General features: G+C 43.2%; 1 protein-coding gene across 1 annotated transcript; it reads left to right on the top strand.

Annotated features, from left to right (window-relative positions):
* Positions 1-507: 507 nt before the first annotated feature.
* Positions 508-18,098, top strand: ATP6V1A (ATPase, H+ transporting, lysosomal 70kDa, V1 subunit A). The gene is made up of 14 exons (XM_008943919.1): positions 508-597; positions 2,262-2,390; positions 4,316-4,530; positions 5,265-5,402; positions 5,916-6,067; positions 6,836-6,998; positions 8,266-8,374; positions 9,168-9,290; positions 9,378-9,492; positions 10,619-10,682; positions 11,453-11,656; positions 14,653-14,747; positions 16,108-16,279; positions 17,586-18,098. The coding sequence occupies exons 1-14, from the start codon at positions 516-518 to the stop codon at positions 17,676-17,678; spliced, it is 1,854 nt and encodes a 617-aa protein (XP_008942167.1). The 5' UTR covers positions 508-515; the 3' UTR covers positions 17,679-18,098.
* The last annotated feature ends 685 nt before the right edge of the window (positions 18,099-18,783 follow it).

The following is an 18,783-nucleotide window of genomic DNA, read 5'->3' as shown; positions in this document are numbered from 1 at the left end:
GCAGCTTAAGATAGCAAAAACAGAATTTTCCCTATTAATATTTGTAGCATTGCTTAGTAGAGACTGGTGGCAGTAAAGCAGCCCCAAAGCATTCCCTTGCTCCCTCAGAATTGTGGAAAACTCCATATTTTGAAGGAAGGTAGGGGAGATGTTGAAGACAGAAGAGTTTCTCCATTGTTTAAATATCCTGTTACCAGGCTTGAAAACAGTCCAGTGGTGTTAGCACATTTTTGGAGTGTAATTGTTTCACTCAGTTGATTGTGGAACACATTATGGAGTGATGTTCCACTCCTGTGTTTCTACAGTAGGGGATGTTCTTTTGTTTGTTTAAATGAGTTACTTTTTAACTTTTCGTAGCATAAAATGAGTTTGGTTAAGGTGTTTCAGACTGTACAAGTTCAGAATTTTTTCTAACATAACAAGGAAAGAGCAGAGGGGAGGAAGAAGGACTACATGTGTGGATTCTTCAGGATTGACCCATTTCTTTTTTCCTTCTGTACAGCTGAAGAGGCAAAATGGACTTTTCCAAGCTACCCAAAATCCGTGATGAGGACAGAGAGGCTTTTGTTGGTTATGTCCATGGAGTCTCTGGACCTGGTAGGTATTATTTTGTAAAGGAAGTCATAGGTTCTTTTTCATCTAATGTCTTGTTAATATTGTTAACTTGGAAGCAGAGAAGTGTACTAAAGCTTTGAGTGGAGCTGTTCCTCTTTTCTTTTTGGGAAGCAGGCTTTTTAAGAAGTATCACTGCCTTAGTCTGATAAAATGTTGAGAAATATAGTAATAAAATGTTACTGCTAATTAATCTTATTTAAAGATATAATAAGGAGAAGCAGGATGAATAATAAAACCCCAAAAGGTAGTAAACTTTCTGGATGAGATAAAGGCACTTGATCAGAAATCTCCAGGCCCAGTGTATTAAGCTGCTCTAAAAGGATGTGCGATGTATAGTCCATTCTCACTGAAATGCAGCATGAACCTTGTGCTTGCCAAAATACATATTCCCCTGCTAGTGCTGAGCTGTTCTGTGTTACTGCACCGTGGACTGTAGGGGCTTGGCAAAGATCTGCAAGGGTCTGGAAAGGTGGCAGAGTGTGGTGTTAGTGCAACTGGAAGAAGGGGGACTCTTCCTCCTTCTTCATCAGCTTAAATAGTGTCTTTAGGCTCTGATGGTAACAGCTTTTGGATATAAGTAGACTCTACTGGGCTTTCTGCTGCCTCCTGCATCCTCTTCAAGAGGTGAAGGAAAGGGTGGAAATGTGAGAACAGGAGAATAGCACCTATTCTTGTATTGCAACTTATTTGATGAATAAGAAGCTCTCTTGGCTCATGTCTACCTAAATAAATACCTGTTCTTTAACTGCCAATTCCCTAACTGCACAAGTGATACTTAAAAACAAGTTTAAACTGTTACAGCTTTCTTTCCTAAGAAATGGAAAATGTGTTTTTGTGTAAACACATGAACCCTGTGTACAAGACTGATATTACAATATAAAAGACATAAGTACTGTGCTGTTAAAGCAGCTAGACCTGATGTATGACCTGCTGAAATCCAGCTCAAAAGGTTTTAGGCCCAAAATGTGATGTAAAACAATCTTCATCTGTTGAAAGTTAAGTGCCCTAAGATACCCATCACTTTCCTAAAAAATAAAATACAAATTAGTGCTTCCTTAGCAGCTGTGTAGGCATCTGCCACTCCAGGTCCAAGGGTATGTACTGCCTTTAACAGGCACCTTGGCTTGATCTATATGTGGAAATAGTTAATGTGAGCATCCACATGCTGCCAAGACAAACAGAAATTCGAGTGACTTGAAAAAGCTGGTGCTCAGCCTGTGTAATTACCAGGTATCAGGTGAGCTTTTGCCATTTTCTTGTCTGTTTTACCTCAGTCAGATGTGGCCCAGCTAACCGAAGAGCAGAAGTGCCTGTATAATGTCAGAGTTCACCATGCCTTTAAAACCCTAAATGTTTGCCATCTGTCAAGGTAGATAAGAGAAGTAAATGGCATGAATTGTCTGAACTACTGTGTTCTGAAAGTGTCCTCTCACTGAGCATAAAGGATTTTTTTAGGGAAACTTCCTCTTGGCTTTCAAACTACAAGTACCAGGATTTGTGCCAGCCAAGTTACCCATTTTGTGAAATCAAGAATGTGCTTCTGACTTGGGTAAATGCCTGTCTTATGTGCAATTCATCCTAACTTCTGATGACTTAATTTCCTGAGCTACAGGGAAAACATTCACCTGTGTGCCTGTCTCTTACAGTGGTCACGGCGTGCAACATGGCGGGTGCTGCTATGTACGAGCTGGTACGAGTAGGTCACAGTGAGCTGGTGGGGGAGATTATCCGACTGGAAGGTGATTTGGCAACTGTCCAGGTGTATGAAGAAACATGTATCCTTTTCTCTGGTCCCTTCTGGGCGTGCCAGTCTGCACAGTCAGGAACACAGTGATGATTAGGGTGAAGACCATGAAAAAAGCCAGCTGGGACCAGCGCTTGGTAATTCTGGTGCCAGCAGGACATCTGTTCTGCCTGGCTTTAGTAAATTCTGATGGTTTTGAGGTAAATATTATCTTTCTTGGCTGTGTACTGAGGAGACTTTTTAAAATTTCAAGTGGAAATCAAATAATGTGTACCTTAGAATTTAAGTTCATTTGAATTTAAGTATTACAGCACTTTGTTAAGGAAGTTTGACTAGTGTCAACCATAAATGGCAAAACTACCAAGCACTATTTGTTGCATTTTTTATTTTGCCTTTGAAAACTGTTTCTATAAACTCAAGTTGGAAATGTGAAGTGGGCAGGTTGTCACCTTCTGGGCAGAGTGTTTTGCTGGACATAATAGATTGTAAGATTTTTGCTTCTGCAGTGTGCTTATAGAATCTTGGTCCATCTAGGATGAAACATGAATTCTGAAATCTACTTAATATATTTTCTATTACACACATGTGAGAGAATGTCAGAAAAGTCATAAAACTTGAAGCCAGACCTTTTTTTCTCATATTCTTTTAAACTTGAGAGTTGGCTCTGTATATCTGTAGAGGCTTGGAAAAAGCCTGTGTTGGGTCAAAGCCAAAGCTTTGAGGAGCTGAGTGGTAAACTGGTGACTAGCTCCTGTCTGTATCTAATAATTTATCATTTAAGATAATTCAGTCTTGTGAAGAGCGGCTGAGGGAACTGGTGTTGTTTAGCTTGGAGAAATGGAGGCTGAGAAGAGACCTTGCTGCTCTCCACAACTACACGAAAGGAGGTTGTGGCAAGGTGAGGGTCAGTCTCTTTTCCCATGTAACAAGTGATAGGAGAGGAAGTGGCCTCAAGCTGTGCTTGGGCGGTTTAGGTTGGATATTAGGAAAAACTTCTTCACCTAAAGGGTTGTCAAGTCCTGCAGCAGGCTGCCCAGGGAAGTGGTGGAGACACTGTCCCTGGAGGTATTTAAAAGCTGTGTAGATGAGGTGCATAGGAACATGGTTTAGTGGTGAGCTTAGCTGTGTTAGGTTAACGGTCGGATTCAATTATCTTAAAGGTCTTTTCCAACTAAAATGATTCCATGATTCTATCACTGTAAGATCTAGTAGCCTTTCATCAGTACGCAGAGGAAGCTTTAGTGTAGTTTACTCTTAGGTTCCTGATGAGCGGGCTCTTGTCATAGGGCTCTCTGAAATCAACTTGCATTTAATCTCTTGAGTCTTGCATAGGGCTTTGGGGTTCTTTTGCATTCTAGCAGTTTTGCCAGACTTCTAACTTGTTGCAGAGAAGTCCATTGTACATCTTTGGAACTTAGTGCATAGACTGGACAACGTGATACTAGAGAGAAGGGAAATGATGGTCTAGGACGAACTCCCGCCTTTAAAATTAAACTGCTGTCAAAAAGGCTGGGCGCAAGGCTCAAGGTTAAAACAGTTGTTCTCAAACAAATTCTGAAGTGAAAAATGATATATTTCATAACATTGTCTGACTTTAACAGTTAATCAAACCTGTCTCCTAGATTTGACAGTTTAAGAAACACCTGAAGTTTTGTCATCCTGCTGCCTGGCACATCAGTAAACTCATCTACAGAGCTGACTTGGACTCAGGACAGTAAATCAGTGTATTTACAACTACTTTGCCTCTCTGGAGGATGAGTAGCTTTGTTGCTTTAGCAATTTCAGCTTGAGCTTAGGCTAAAGCCTATGTGCTTCTCAAATGATGATGTGTAATAGAGTAACAAAAATACCTTAAAGTCAGAAAGGTGTTTGAAGAGTATGATGTTGTGAATGTGGTGCTTTCTGCCCTGTCTTTGTCCCTTTTTCTGGATGAACTTTTCCTCAGCAAATCTTTAGCTGGTGTCTCTGTAGGAGATCCTGTACTCCGTACTGGCAAACCGCTGTCAGTGGAGCTAGGGCCTGGCATTATGGGAGCTATTTTTGATGGTATCCAGAGGCCTCTCTCAGACATCAGCACTCTGACCAAAAGTATCTATATCCCTAGAGGTGTCAATGTGTCAGCTTTGAGCCGAGATGTCAAATGGGACTTCACACCTTCCAAAAATCTGCGGGTATGTTCTGACAAGCCTGTCCTCCTCTCTTGCTCCTCTACCCCCTGAGCTTTGGGCAGGAGCAGAGTGCCAAGGCTATGACTGCTGGGAGCTACAGCTAATGCTGTATTTAAAGTTTGCAAAAAGGGCTGCTAGGAAGAGGTAGTGACCTATGAGACTGTATGAGGATCAAAAAAACATACTCGAGGTGACTTACTATCTGTCGTTGCTGCATATGAGAAACCTGCAGAGTTTTAATGTGTTTGCAAAAGTTTAAGGAAGCTTGTGGAACTGCACTAAGCATCAGCAGGAGTAGGAGCTACCTCTGCAAAAAGAGTGACTGCAGCACACAGGTCGTGAATGGTGAAGATAGCCTTAGAGCTGGAAAATGTCCCTGCTTTAGCCCTTGGCAGCATCTCTTTTCCAACTCTGCCAGTTAATGCATGCTGTCCTTTCTCTACGTAACACATTAAGCTGAGAGGTATAAAAGAAATAAGGAAGATTCCTTGCATCAGTCAGTAATTGCTGGTGCTCAAGCTCTGAAAGATGCCTGAACCCAGGTAGTGTTGCTCACATTGTGCTGTTAGTGCAACAAGTTGTGGGAGTGGGTGGCTGTGCTGTAAATGCATTTATAAAGGGAGGGAGTAATCACTGATAGATTTAATACCTGTAGTCATTTTATACAGTTCTTTGTCAAGGTTGCTTTTTAAAACCAGAGTTTTCACTTATGACTAATAGACCTGTTCTGATTTTAGGTCGGCAGTCACATCACTGGTGGAGATATTTATGGTGTGGTGAATGAAAACTCCCTTATCAAACACAAAATCATGCTGCCTCCACGGAACAGGGGTACAGTTACATACATTGCTCCGCCAGGAAACTATGACACTTCAGTAAGTCTACCAAGCAGCACTTGCTGGTGTATTCCGTGTCTCTTTCGTAAGGTGGATGTACCCTTTTTCTTCTAAATGATGCCAACTAGAAAGTGTGTCAGGCAACAAGATGTTTGAGTTAGTGATGCCTTCTGCTGCCCTGCCTGCAGGGATTACATGACTGTCTTGTGCAGTTGCTTTCTCGGTATATGGCTTCCCAATGGCACTTGAGTATATGCCATGTGTGCTGACAGCTGTGGGGACCTACAGTATCTTAGGAATATGTAAAATTCAGTTGTTCTGCAAAAGCATAGTTTTAGTTGAAACTTCACCTTGCACTTTTTTTTTCCCCCATTAGCACTGTAAATAAGGGAAAGAACTTTCTCTCTGGAGGGGATGATGCTGTGTTCAAGTTCTGAGAAGTCTGGGATGGCATCAAAGCCGTAGCTGTGCAGAATAGCTGAGATGAGAATTTGCATGCTGGTCTAGTGTGTGGCTCTCTGCTTACTTCAGATGTCTGGTGCTGTCTGTTAGGATGTTGTCTTAGAGCTGGAGTTTGAAGGTGTGAAGGAGAAGTTCACTATGGTCCAGGTCTGGCCTGTCCGTCAAGTCCGTCCTGTTACTGAGAAGTTGCCTGCCAATCATCCTTTACTCACTGGCCAGCGGGTGCTGGATGCCCTCTTCCCGTAAGTACCACCTTGGAGTGTCTAGGACATAAGAAACCTCTCGTTTCGGGGAGAAGTGGAAGCAGGAGGCATTAATTTTTAAGGGCAAACAGACCCCAAGCTTGCTTTATGTATCACAACATAATCTCAAAAGATATTAAGCCAAATTCATCGTATTTCTGTATTTGACAGGAAAACAATCTAGAAAAGAATGGACAAGTATAAACTTAACATAATCATGCCAAATCTACAGAAAGGCTAGAACTTTCAAGCTTGATATCTCCATTTGAACTCATAAGTTAGGATCTCTTTCCATAGTCTTCGGGAGGTATAATTCCCAGTGATTTTGTGGTCACTGCTTACAAAAATTGTTAACTGTAACACACAAAGCTTATTTAAGCAGCTAACATCCGAGACACTGAATTCAGTAATTTTGGTCCTAAAAAGTTGTGCTGCTTATTCTTAAAATGCACAGATAAGCACAGTTGGTTTTTTCTTAACATTTGCATTCCATCAGTGCTTCCAGCTGTGAAAACTGCTCTGTTTCAAGCCTGAAAGTTTAGCTGTTGTACCAGCATAACTCCTGTACTTCCAGGGCAGTAGAAGAAAGGGATACCTTATTCCTTCAGTGTTTTGGCTTAGTGAAATACCTCTGTGCTTCTCACCCAGAATACTGAATGTGACTTCTGTCACTGTGCTTTTAGTTGGGGCGTTTTATTGGAAGACATATGCTAGGATGTAAGAGCTGGTTTTGAGTTCCTTGCAAATCAGTTCTTTTTCTTTACTCAGGTGTGTACAAGGGGGTACGACAGCGATTCCCGGGGCGTTTGGCTGTGGGAAGACTGTGATCTCACAGTCCCTTTCAAAATACTCCAACAGCGATATCATCATCTATGTAGGCTGTGGAGAACGAGGAAATGAAATGTCTGAAGTACTGAGAGATTTCCCTGAGGTCAGTATGGAGAATTCATGGAGAGTAAACCTTGGGAAGACTGGATATTGTACTAGTAACCAAATATCATATTGGTCGAGTGATATGAAATAATCTTTTTGGCTCCCTGCTCTAAGTTGGGGCTGTGGTAGCAGAAATCCCCTGTGGCTCATTCAGGAATAATTTCAGTGTCCCCTCGATAAACGTGTGGACTAGGTTTTTGGGTGTATCTTCTAACTTGTTTAAAATTAAGCTACAATGAATGCCAGGGTGTAATTTAGCACAGTTATGAGCACCTTGCCTCTCACTGGTAAGATCTCTAACTTTTCAACTTAACCATGCATAGCAAATGCAGCACCTGTATTTACAGGGTGCAGTGTGGTGATAGAAACAGTTACCAGTTATTAATTTGACGTGCTAGGCTTTGGAATGCCTTCTGAAGGAAATAGGAAATGCCTTGTTAAATAGAAAAAAGATGTGATGAGTTTACTAACCCTTCTGCTAGTTAGTGAGTTAGTTGTGGCACACTCTTCTGTAAAATACGGGCAAGAAGCTGAATAGTCTGAACTGTTAAGTTGAACATCCCTGTGCCAGAAATAAGGGTTAAAAGGCTTGAGTGTGTTGATTGATTACAAGATAAGAAATTAAGCTGAGGTGGCCATAAAAAAAAATAAATCCCAGTATATTCCTAAGTGGAATTCTACACAAATATCAGGATATGCCTTCTGTTTTTCAGGTGCTTGTGAGGCTTCACTGTGATAACGTGTGTGGTTTTATGTCCAGTTGTCAAAGACAGGCTTGGGTCAGTGTAGATGGGGGGGCAGGGACTAAAGCTTTCTGATTTCTAATAGACTTATGGCAGAAGGCTAACATTTTTTTGGCTCTTCCAACCTAGTAAGCTGAGAGAGAGTAACCTGATGCAGGAATTTTTCATTTGAATGAGATCAGTAGGGATCTGCAAGCTGCAGAAGATGAGATGAGGCAAAGTTTTGTATGTTAAAGAGTTAAGCTGTGTGCTGTCTGGAAAGCAAACCAGCATGGTATCTTGAAATCTTGAACCTAGTCTCTGCTTTTGATAGAGTAGCTGTGAGGAGAATATCCTGATACAAATTGAGTAATACAGGTTTTTTTTAAAAAAAAAAAAAAAAAACCAACAACAACAAAAACAAACAAACAAACAAAACAAAAACAAAACAAACAAAAAACCAAACAAACAAACAAACAAAGCCACCCACCAAAAAAAATCCACTTACTACTGTTACCTTCTTTTTCTTATCTTGCATTTTAGTTAACAATGGAAGTTGATGGCAAGGTAGAAAGCATCATGAAGAGAACAGCTCTGGTAGCAAATACCTCCAACATGCCTGTGGCTGCCAGAGAAGCCTCTATCTATACTGGTAAGATTTGCAGGAGGCTGGAAAAGGCTGTCTCTAGAGCAAGCCATCATGCTCCAGTATTTTTAGTTCCTGAGATGGTCAGAACCAAGAAACCTGCTACATTTCAGAAGTCAACCCTTTTGGGCCTTGCCTGCATGAAGTCCTAATATCTTAATAGAATTTGGTTTGCTTGTATATAATTATGATTTATGAATGTTGAGTAAATCTTGCTTATAAGGTGAGCTTAATGCACCAGCTGTCATGTAGTTTTTCTCCTTGTGTTAATTAGGTAAGTTTTTGTTTGTGAATAGGTTTTTGCTGACAAGTTAAATCCACTTAATGGGCAGGAATAGTACTCTCTGAGTTGGCAGGATAGTCATCTTTACTTTGCAACCTCTTAGAGGGTTTTTTAAACTTACTTTATATGAAAAGTTGTCAGATAATTAAGATAAAACATGACCTTTTCTCACTCTTGTATTCTAGTAGTTTGTAAGGGAAGGAGAAATTGTATAGTAGGAAGAGGCTTTGTTCATGGTTTCAGTGAGGCAAAGAGTAGCCTCAGTGACATTACTATGTCTCTTCAAAGAAATACGTGGGAATCTAAGATGTACCAGAATAGTTCATAAGCAAAAATGGGCAGAGTGAGAAGAAATAAACAAAAAACAGCAAGGACATGATCTAGTGGGAAGAAAGATTAACTTCCAATGCTTATTTCCATCAAATTGTAAACAATTTTATTTGCATCTTGGTGACAACAGGCAAGCACAAATTGCTCTCTGTAAGTGCAGCCTGCAGCTCGCTGTTCTTTGTTTAGGAATCACGCTGTCCGAGTATTTCCGGGACATGGGCTACCATGTCAGTATGATGGCAGACTCTACCTCCCGATGGGCTGAGGCCCTCAGAGAAATTTCAGGGCGACTGGCTGAAATGCCAGCAGGTAAGTGGTCTTTTATCACTCTAGTCTTCTAAATGCATCCTTTAAACCTGAGCCTGTGACTCAGTTTTCGTGTGTTGGCGTTTGCAGACAGTGGTTATCCAGCCTACCTTGGTGCCCGTCTGGCCTCCTTCTATGAGCGAGCTGGCAGAGTGAAGTGTCTGGGAAATCCTGAGAGAGAAGGCAGCGTCAGCATTGTTGGAGCGTGAGTGTTTGCACTGCTTTGCTTTGTGCTGCCTGTAGCTCTTCCTCTGTGTTTTTGTGTGTCAAAATACCTTTTTCCCCAGACAAAAAGGTCTTGTTGCTCTGTGCAGCTGCTGGTCTAAAAATCAGTGAATCGAGAGGTAGATAGTTAGTCTCGGTTCCCCCAGAACTGCTGCTCAATTGTGCGTGGGGACGGAAGGAATGAGTGTGGACAGGTAGTTCTGTGAGCTGTGGGATCACAGTCACTGGCAAAAATTGGAACAAATAGCTCAGGGAAGAGCGTTGTTAGAGCTGTCACTGCAAAGCTCATCAGACCGTGCTTGGAGCAGGAAAGAAGGGGCAGTTAGAGCAGCAATGCAGGCACTTGGGGGAATAGCAAATCATGATTCTCCTCTTTAAATCGAGTAGAATTACACGGCGCAGCTTATCTCAAGCTGTGACGGGCTGTGAAAAGTGTGGTCCCCAAATGTTGTTCTAGGCTATATTGACTTGTAAATCATGCTGTGGGCAAGGTCAGTTTCCCACCCACACATTTTCAGGAGGGTCTCTAGCGTCTGCCACCTGGAGTCCTTTCTTTGCTCCGCTTAGTTCTGCTCTCCACAGCATAGCTACAGAAATGCATTGTTCTTTCGAGGCTGAAAGATTTTCTTTATTTTTTTTTTTTGTCCCTGGGAAGGCATATACTGGTGTCAAGCCCAAGTGAAGTTGAAGTGGTTATTATATAGGTGAATACCTGAAATAATGTGAAATTGGGATCTTATTTTCTGTAAAGTAATCATTGCAATGTGTTTCATGGTGTCCTATCAACACATGTGCTGAATCTGTTCCCGTTGAGATAGGTTTGATGATCCAAGTTGGAGTTACTACCTGGAGCTAAAGTGACTGAATCATATCTTTATACTGTCAATCTGTCACTGATACAACTATATTTCATGGTATGCTTGATATTACACCTGCATGGGTGTGCATCATATGCTTTCTGCACTGGAAGCTTGCAATCTGTGACTTGAAACAGTGTTGACTTTTCTTATTCTTGTGATCATGGAGCTGTGCAGGCATACCTTCAGTCCTGCACTTTAAACTGAAAGCAATTCTGATAACTTTTTTCCTTATCTCTTCCTGCTCAGTGTCTCTCCCCCAGGTGGTGACTTCTCTGATCCTGTCACATCTGCTACTTTGGGCATTGTTCAGGTATGTCTGTCACGAACCGGTCACCCGTCTCTCACAGTGTCTCATGACGTCGCAGCTCTTCTGTCCACTTTGCTAGACTCTAAATGATTTGGCTTCATGGCATTTGTGCCAGTGGCTGGGGTTTCACACAGGCAGCTTTGTAAAATGTTCTAGCAGTGCGAAAGGTAACCTTGTGAGATGTTCTCTGAACTGATGTTTGAAACCCCTTTGGAAGAGGGAGCAAAGGCAGCAGCTGCAGTGCTGGCTGCTCAGGAATATCCGTGTGCTTCCTGGTTGCTGTACTTCATTGAGCTGTACTTCAAATGTGGCTGCTCTCAGCTGAGGTGCAAAGCGAACCACTCTTAATAGCTGCATTGAAACCACAAAAAACAATCCTTGGAGCAGCTGACTGAGAAGAATGGCTTGCACCTGATTGGCCAGTCCTGTTTTGGGGAAAGGAGTTATGTCTAATAAGGCTCCACTTAATTAGACTCCAGTATTGATGTTGTCTTTGTTACAGCTGACTTCTCCCACATGAAGAGTCTTAAGCTGAATAACTCTGACCTCAGTTTAAAAGATGCATTGTTTTTTGAGAAGCGTATTTGAACGTCACTGCTGTAGCTAAATTAACAAGGAAGGTTTTCTTTTTTTTCTCTCAGGCTTCCTTTTATGATAGCCTTTGTCATGTTGCATTTACTCAAACTTGTTTTCTGGGTTTTTGTTGGTTTTTTATTGCCCTCTGTTTCGGTTCATTTTTGATCTGGGATACTGATCTTTTTTGCTTCTGACAGGTTTTCTGGGGCCTGGATAAGAAGCTGGCACAACGCAAGCACTTCCCCTCTGTCAACTGGCTGATCAGTTACAGCAAGTACATGCGTGCCCTGGATGAGTACTATGACAAACATTTTACAGAGTTTGTCCCTCTCAGGACAAAGGCCAAAGAAATCCTCCAGGAGGAAGAGGACCTTGCAGAGATTGTGCAGCTTGTGGGCAAGGTGAATAACCAGCTGTGAGGTGATGTGGTGTCAATGAGCCATCCTCCACTCCCCTGCTGGTAGCACAGGCTTTTGACCATGTCTTAGACCAGACTTGATGGGTACTGCATTGTGCAAAAAAGACAAATGGTTGCTGGGGGGTGTCAGACTCTCCTGCCTCTAACTGTGCTTTATTCCAGATTCCTTGCCTACATGTTGTTTCACTTCTAGTGACAGCTACTTTTTCAGATTCAGTAAACCTTGGCTTGACACTACTTTTCGCATCTAAATTAGAGTCATAGTATCATGTAGGTTGCAAAAGACCTTCAAGATAATTTTGTTCAACCGTTAACCTAACAGTGCCAAGTCACCACTAAACCATGTCCCCTCAGCACCACATTGCAATGTCTTTTCAATACCTCCAAGGATGGTGACTCTACCACTGCTCTGGTCAGCCTGTTCCAGGCCTTGACAATCCTTTTGGTGAAGTTTTTCCTAATGTCCAACCTAAATCTCCTCTGGTAGAATTTGATGCCATTTCCTCTTGCACTATTGCTTGTTATATGGGAGAACAGACTGACCCCCACCTTGCTACAGCTTCCTTTTAGGTAGTTGTAGAGAGCAATGAAGTCTCCCTTCAGCCTTCTTTCCTCTGGACTAAACTCCAGTTCCCTCAGTTGCTCCTGAGCTCGGAAACTTCACTTGCTTCAGTGTTCTGGTCCTACTGAAATGCCCTTTGCTGCAACTTACAACAGTACTCCATTGGAAGTAATCTTTGTAAGAGAAATGATGCCAACTGATCTTTACTGTTGAGGTCATCTGAAGGGTCAGAATTTATTAGAAACCATGTTGCCAGCTGCAGAACAGAGGTGCTGGCATTTATGAGCTGGCCTGTAGAAACAGAAGTGAGGTCTGCTTTTTCTGAAAACTGGTGATTTCCTAGTTTCTCTACAGCAACCTGTGACATGACATACAGCTCCATTTCACAGGTATTCAATTTCCTTCACTCTTCTGGAGAGAAAAAATTTCACTTGAGAATTCTTAAAAGGGACCCAATGAAAACTGTTTCAGCTTGGCACTATAAATATGATCATTAACAGGTGCCTGGCATATATTTGACATTACAGAATCACACAGAATCATAAATGTTAGGGGCTGGAAAGGACCTCTGGAGATCGAGTCCAACCCCCCTGCACAGAGCAGGACCATCTAGTCTAGGGCAGGTCACACGGGAACACATCCAGATGGGTCTTAAAAGTCTCCAAAGAAGGAGACTCCACAGCCCCCCTCTGTAACCTCTTATAGTAAAGAAGTTCTTCCTCATGTTGAGGTGCAACTTCCTGTGCTCCAGCTTGTGTCCATTGCCCCGTGTCCTATCACAGGGCATAAGTGAAAACAGGTTGCCCCTTCCTTCCTGATACCCAGCCCTCATTTATACACATTAATTAGATCACCCCTAAGTCTTCTCCAGACTAGAAAGCCCCAGGTCTCTCAGCCTCTCCTCATATGGCAGGAGTTCCAGTCCCCCAGTCATCCTCATAATCCTTTGCTGGACTCTCTCAAGTAAATCTCTGTCCCTCTGGAAATGGGGAGCCCAGAACTGGACACAATACTCCAGGTGAGGTCTCACCAGGGCAGAGTAGAGGGGGAGCAGGACCTCCCTTGTTCTGCTGGACACACTCTTCTTAATGCATCCCAGGATCCCACTGGCCCTCCTGGCCACAAGGGCACACTGCTGTCCTATGGGCAACAGGTTGTCCACCAGGACTCCAAGGTCCCTCTCCACAGAGCTGCTCTCTAGCAGATCACCTCCTAACCTGTACTGGACACTAAATTAATTGCATGATGTTCAGATGAGCTATTGCTGAGCTACAAGGTGGTAGTAGTGTGCAGTGATATGTATTAACTACGCTTATTTGGAGGAATTTTGCTCCCTGGTGCACTCCCTATTCACTGATGTTTTAGCCCAACCAAGATGAAACCTTTCACCAGATCTTGCACAGCAGAGCTCTCTTCTCTAGATGTGTCTTTGAAGAAAAGGAAACCTGATTTTAGGGCCTTCTGCACTTTTGTGTTTATAAAACTATATTCTAAAAGACTGGTTTAGAGCAGGGTTGAATCAGTTCTTTGGTGTGGAAAGGATCTTGGTACGGTAGTGCTTGTGATCAGGCATTATTTGCATGACAGGAGTACTGGAACTGGTGATCTTGTTCTTAAAGACGTCTCTAACAGTTTGTTTCAGTCTGGGCCTGGCCAACAAGTCCAACAAACCTTTAGAAAGGAGGAAATGTGGAAAAACAATTGTTTGGGATTTTTTTTGTTGTGGGGTGGGTTTTTTTTGGCTCTAAATTGTTAATCTCCTTGTAAAAGAAGGTCCTTTCTAGAAAGCAAGCAAGCTAGGGTGCTTAAAACTCAGTCTGGGCTCTTTAGCAGAAGGCCAGTGAAGGTGCAGGAGCGGCCTGTGGTGCCACATGACAGCAGCAGCGTGCAGCAGGGCTGTGGCTGTCCTGCAGAGTAAGAACTTCATTGTCATCACCTCCTTCTCTTGGATGTCAGACAGGGGAAGCCCACTGGTAGCTCTGGAACCTAGTATCAAATCCTTAAGATTACTTATTGATCTGTAATGCTGAGATCTAGTTTTTCTCAAGGATTGAGGAAGGTAAAAATGTATTTACCTCTTTATATATAGGAAGGTGATGTTTCGACACACCTCATAGCAGGGCCACATGCATTTTCTGTGTCTGGCTTTTCCATTATCTTAAAGGAAACTTCCTTTCTGTTGTTCATCATCAGATAGACTTAAACTAGACTTACTGACTATTAGGCCCATTTTAATTTGGGAATCAGTTAAACTGCCTGTTCTGTAGCAGGGAGTGAGAAACACCCAAGAGACAGAATTGTGGTGGAAGCCGTCTTGAAGAGGGTGGGAAGAAAACGGGTACTAAAAGATAATAGTTTTTGGCCAGGATGTACCATATCATGGAGTACTAAACTAACAGTGTACCTTACTTTTCTAGGCTTCCTTGGCAGAAACAGATAAAATTACCTTGGAGGTAGCCAAGCTGATAAAAGATGACTTCTTGCAACAGAATGGTTATACGCCTTATGACAGGTGAGATCCAACTGTCCACTCTGCCCTCTTGGTCCTGTCCAGTCTGGATTTAGACAGCTATTTTATTGGGAAATGGATCAGTACAGAAATTAACTTCACTCACCGTAAAGAAATGGCTTACATGTGCTTACGTGAGCCATGGACCAGTGTATTCATGTTGTCTTACCCAAGGCATACAGACCTTTTCCAAATGCAATCACAGCCTTTGAGTTCCTCAGGCCCTCGTGTGTTGTTCAGTTAGCCATAGTTCTGCAGTAGCATGTCCTGCTTAGGAAGAGAAGACCACCACTTTATTTTCAGTCAACATCCAAAGTCTTCCTGTTTATTCTAGCAATGCATGGTGGGACACTGCAGGAATCTGGTTTCAGTTACTGTTGCATAATTCTTGAGTAAGTTTGATCCATCAAAAAAACTTACTGGACCTTTTCCCTAGTGCAATTATTGCTGTCTGCTTTGCTTCTTTCTGTGCTATCTTTGTGTCTTAGCAGCCTCGCAAAGGGTCTTTTGTATTTCACCTCACTCCCCAGCCCAGGCAGATCAAGAGGTCTTGAATATCACTAAAAACTTAAACATACATCATTGTGTAATGGTGTGTGCCCTTGCTTAGGTTGCTAGGGCAGGTATCACAGGATGGCAGGGGTTGGAAGGGGTGTCTGGGGAGCATCTAATCCAGCCCCTCTGCTAAAGCAGCTTTGCTTAGAGTAGGTTACACAGGAACGTGTCCAGGAGGGTTTTGAAGGTCTGCAGAGGAGGAGACTCCACAACCTCTGTGGGCAGCCTGTTCCAGATAAGCTTATGATAGGGAAGCACAGGAAGCAGCACAATGTAGTGTATAAATAATGAAGTATCTTCTGTGGTAGTCATCTACCCATGAAAAATGGAGCTTTTTGTGTGTGGAGTGCTCTTGTCATAGAAGCGCTCCCTTTCCTGTGAGCAGAGAAACCTGTGGAGCTGTCAGGTCATCCCAGGCTGCTGGAGGAAGCCTGCTGCCCTGAGGGACAAAACAGGAAGGAGGAATTCTGTTGGCTGCTCTGTTGTTTTCCCTTTCTTGTTAGCATTGGCACAGATTGACATGTGAGACTTGCACAGCGTTGGTTCCTGTTCTCTCCTGTTTTGCCTGGTGTTTGGGTGCTCCTCCATAAACCTCACTTGTGGGTGTCTCAGCCTGTGATCTGCCTGTTTAAAACTGGGACCTGTCATAGGCAGTCTCTCTCCTCTGAGAATATGTGTCAAAAATACCTGGAGTAAAGCAGGCCAGCAGTGCTCTGTCAGGTGGAATTGAGAGTTGTGAAGGTGGGAGCAAAGGCTAGTCCTCTTAACTGTTCCAAGAGGACTGACGGATCCTCTTCTGTTCCACCAGGTTCTGCCCTTTCTATAAAACAGTGGGAATGCTTTCCAACATGATTGCGTTTTATGACATGGCACGTCGTGCCGTAGAGACCACGGCCCAGAGTGACAATAAGATCACGTGGTCCATCATCCGAGAGAACATGAGCGAAATCCTCTACAGGCTTACCTCCATGAAGTTCAAGGTATGTTTGTAAGCAACTGGGTTACCCTGCTTTCTGTGAGCCTCCAGCTGGAAAGGCAGCTAGTCAAAGCTGGGTCATCAGTTGCCTTAAAGGTCTGTGAGCAGAGACTTTTTGCAATAATTTTGAATACACTTCAGAACTGGTTTTAGTTTGGGAGCATAGGAATAATCCGTACAGAAATCTAGACAGGTGATGCTGGCTGCAGAGCCTTCTCAACCCTGCCTTCAATAGTCTCCTTTATGTTGCATATATTCCTGATAATAGTTACAAGCACCTTTTCTCTTACAGAGTTTTTGTGTTAAATTCTGTTAAAAAAAAAGAAAAACACCAAGGAGACTGTTCGCAGATAAAAACAGCCTAAAGTTTAAATCCAGGAACGTGCTAAAAAGTGAACAATAGAAATGTTGATCGAGCTATTTTAAATAGAAGTTAAGGAAGGACATTAGTACCCTGCAGTAATAGGTGATGTGCTCAGAGTTTGGCTTCAAGAGCTAAGGTGGGTGGGTAACTAGGAGAGGAAGGGTGGAGTACCTTCAACATGGGCCAAAGAGAAAACAAGTTGCTTGGAGCATCTGCTCTGGGTAACTTCAGTAGCCATCTTCTGTGGTACAGCTTTCCTACAACTCATCCAGAGCATCCTGCTGTAGCCGCTGTGGGTAGGACAGTATCCAGTGACGCTGGCCGATGTTGAAGTAGCTCAGGAATGTTCTCTATGAAGTATAATGCTTACTCTGTTGTAACTCTTACAAGCAGTGTGTTACTTTTTGTCTTTCATGAAAAGTATTCTGAGACAATGAAGCTGTACAAAGATGTTTTCAAGCTTGTTATTTCAGAATAAGATTTTCATTGGAAGCAAGCACCCTCCAAGTAAGAGGTGCAAAGTAACTCTTGCACTTACAGGGGATGCACCCCAAAAATTATGGCAGAGCATTTCTGAGTCACAAAGATCCTCACTACATTTGGTTTGGGAGTAGGGGCTGTTATTAATCACTGCAGCTCTTGAATGACACATTAAGACCCTCAGTGTTACTGAATCCTCTCCAGGTCGGTTGCTTTTCAGTCAAGTAACCACTGCTCACAGAAAAAATCCCCTGCCCAGTCTCTGTTCTGCCCGCTCCCTGAACATGGAAAGAGACATAAACCTTGTGGCTGTTGGTGAGACAAGAGGTGGAGGTGTAATGCCTGCCCTGGAGTTCCTAAGCGTTAGTCCTGGGGTTAAGAAATGACAGCGCTGGCAGAGCAGGCTGGTCTGAAGTACCTGAGGCTTTTCCTGATGAATCTGTTCATTCGCTGTGTTGTCTTTCAGGACCCTGTCAAAGATGGTGAAACAAAGATCAAGGCAGACTACGCGCAGCTGTTTGAGGATATGCAGAACGCATTTCGCAGTCTGGAAGACTAGACTCCACCTCTCTACCACTCCCAGTTTCTCCTCTCAATTCCTCATCTCAACTCCTCTGCTTCCCTACCTTACGAGAATGATGCAACAGTACTTGAGCTGATAAATAGCCCAGTGTTTTCCCTCTTCATACCTGGAGAGTGTCCTTACAAAACATTCCTCTTAGTTTGTGTTTGGCATTGCTTTGTGTGTCTGAAATGGTGTGTGACGTGTGAGTGGGCCTGCCTGCGTGGAGAAATGCTGTTGTATACTTCCAGGGTGGGAAAAATTTCACCTTGCCTCTCCCAGCTCTCCTGGGCACCCGTCTTTCACCTTGGGATGTAACAGTTGAGCTGTACGGGCAGAGGAGGTGTAGATCTTGGTGCAGTCACCTGGTATGTTCTGAGCTGGCAGTGGGAAGGGCATTTACATCTGGCACTTGGCTAAGTGACTATCATGATACAAAACTCCCTGTTCTCGAGCAGAATTTTTGACTGTTCTGATGACATGTTGATACAACCAAAAATTCTTCACTACTCTGTCCCTCCTGCAACCCTTGGCTGAAACGTGGTAGTGCTGGATCTCCCCAAGAAGGGACTCACTAGAAGGTGGGCACGTACAAGCAGCCAGTATGCTTTTGTACACTGGAGAAATAGAACTCTATTTTCCTACTTAACATAGATAGGATTGTGGGACTTGGCATCAGCTAAAATCAAAGCCATAGGTGCTCAGGTTCCAGCAGAGTTTTACCTTCTTGCCTTCCACTTGCCCCATACAATTTCATGACACTCAGCTGCTTAGTTGGTGAAGCTTGTGACGACTGCTGTGTACTGCAGGACAGAGATAGGAAGTTCTGGTGATGCCAAGCGTGCAAACTGGCATGGTCCTTTCTCAGTAGAGCTCTGTCTGCTGGTGCAGGTGCCTCCCAGCACAGTGCCCAGGTCATGCTAAGGAAAGGAAAGTGTATGTGTAGCCTTCCTCCTCCACCTGTGCTCGCCTGGCCTGGTCAGCGGTGGCACAGCAGGTCCCCGGTTCTCCTGTCAGAGGAATGTACGATGCTAAACTGGGGGCGGGGGATGAGCAGGGGGAAGGGTGACAAGTACAAAATGAGTGTATTTTTGCCTTGTCA

Source organism: Merops nubicus, unplaced genomic scaffold (assembly GCF_000691845.1).
Source record: "Merops nubicus isolate BGI_N331 unplaced genomic scaffold, ASM69184v1 scaffold17587, whole genome shotgun sequence".
Lineage (NCBI taxonomy): Eukaryota > Metazoa > Chordata > Aves > Coraciiformes > Meropidae > Merops > Merops nubicus.
The sequence above is the reverse complement of the archived record's forward strand: the minus strand, read 5'-3'. Positions and strand labels throughout refer to the sequence as shown.

Excerpts from the sequence above, each read along its gene's own strand:
- ATP6V1A (XM_008943919.1), top strand. The coding sequence starts at position 516 with ATGGACTTTTCCAAGCTACCCAAAATCCGTGATGAGGACAGAGAGGCT. Across the intron at positions 2,391-4,315 it reads CCAGGTGTATGAAGAAACAT|CTGGTGTCTCTGTAGGAGAT; the intron begins GTATCCTTTTCT and ends GCAAATCTTTAG. Across the intron at positions 11,657-14,652 it reads TTGTGCAGCTTGTGGGCAAG|GCTTCCTTGGCAGAAACAGA; the intron begins GTGAATAACCAG and ends TTACTTTTCTAG.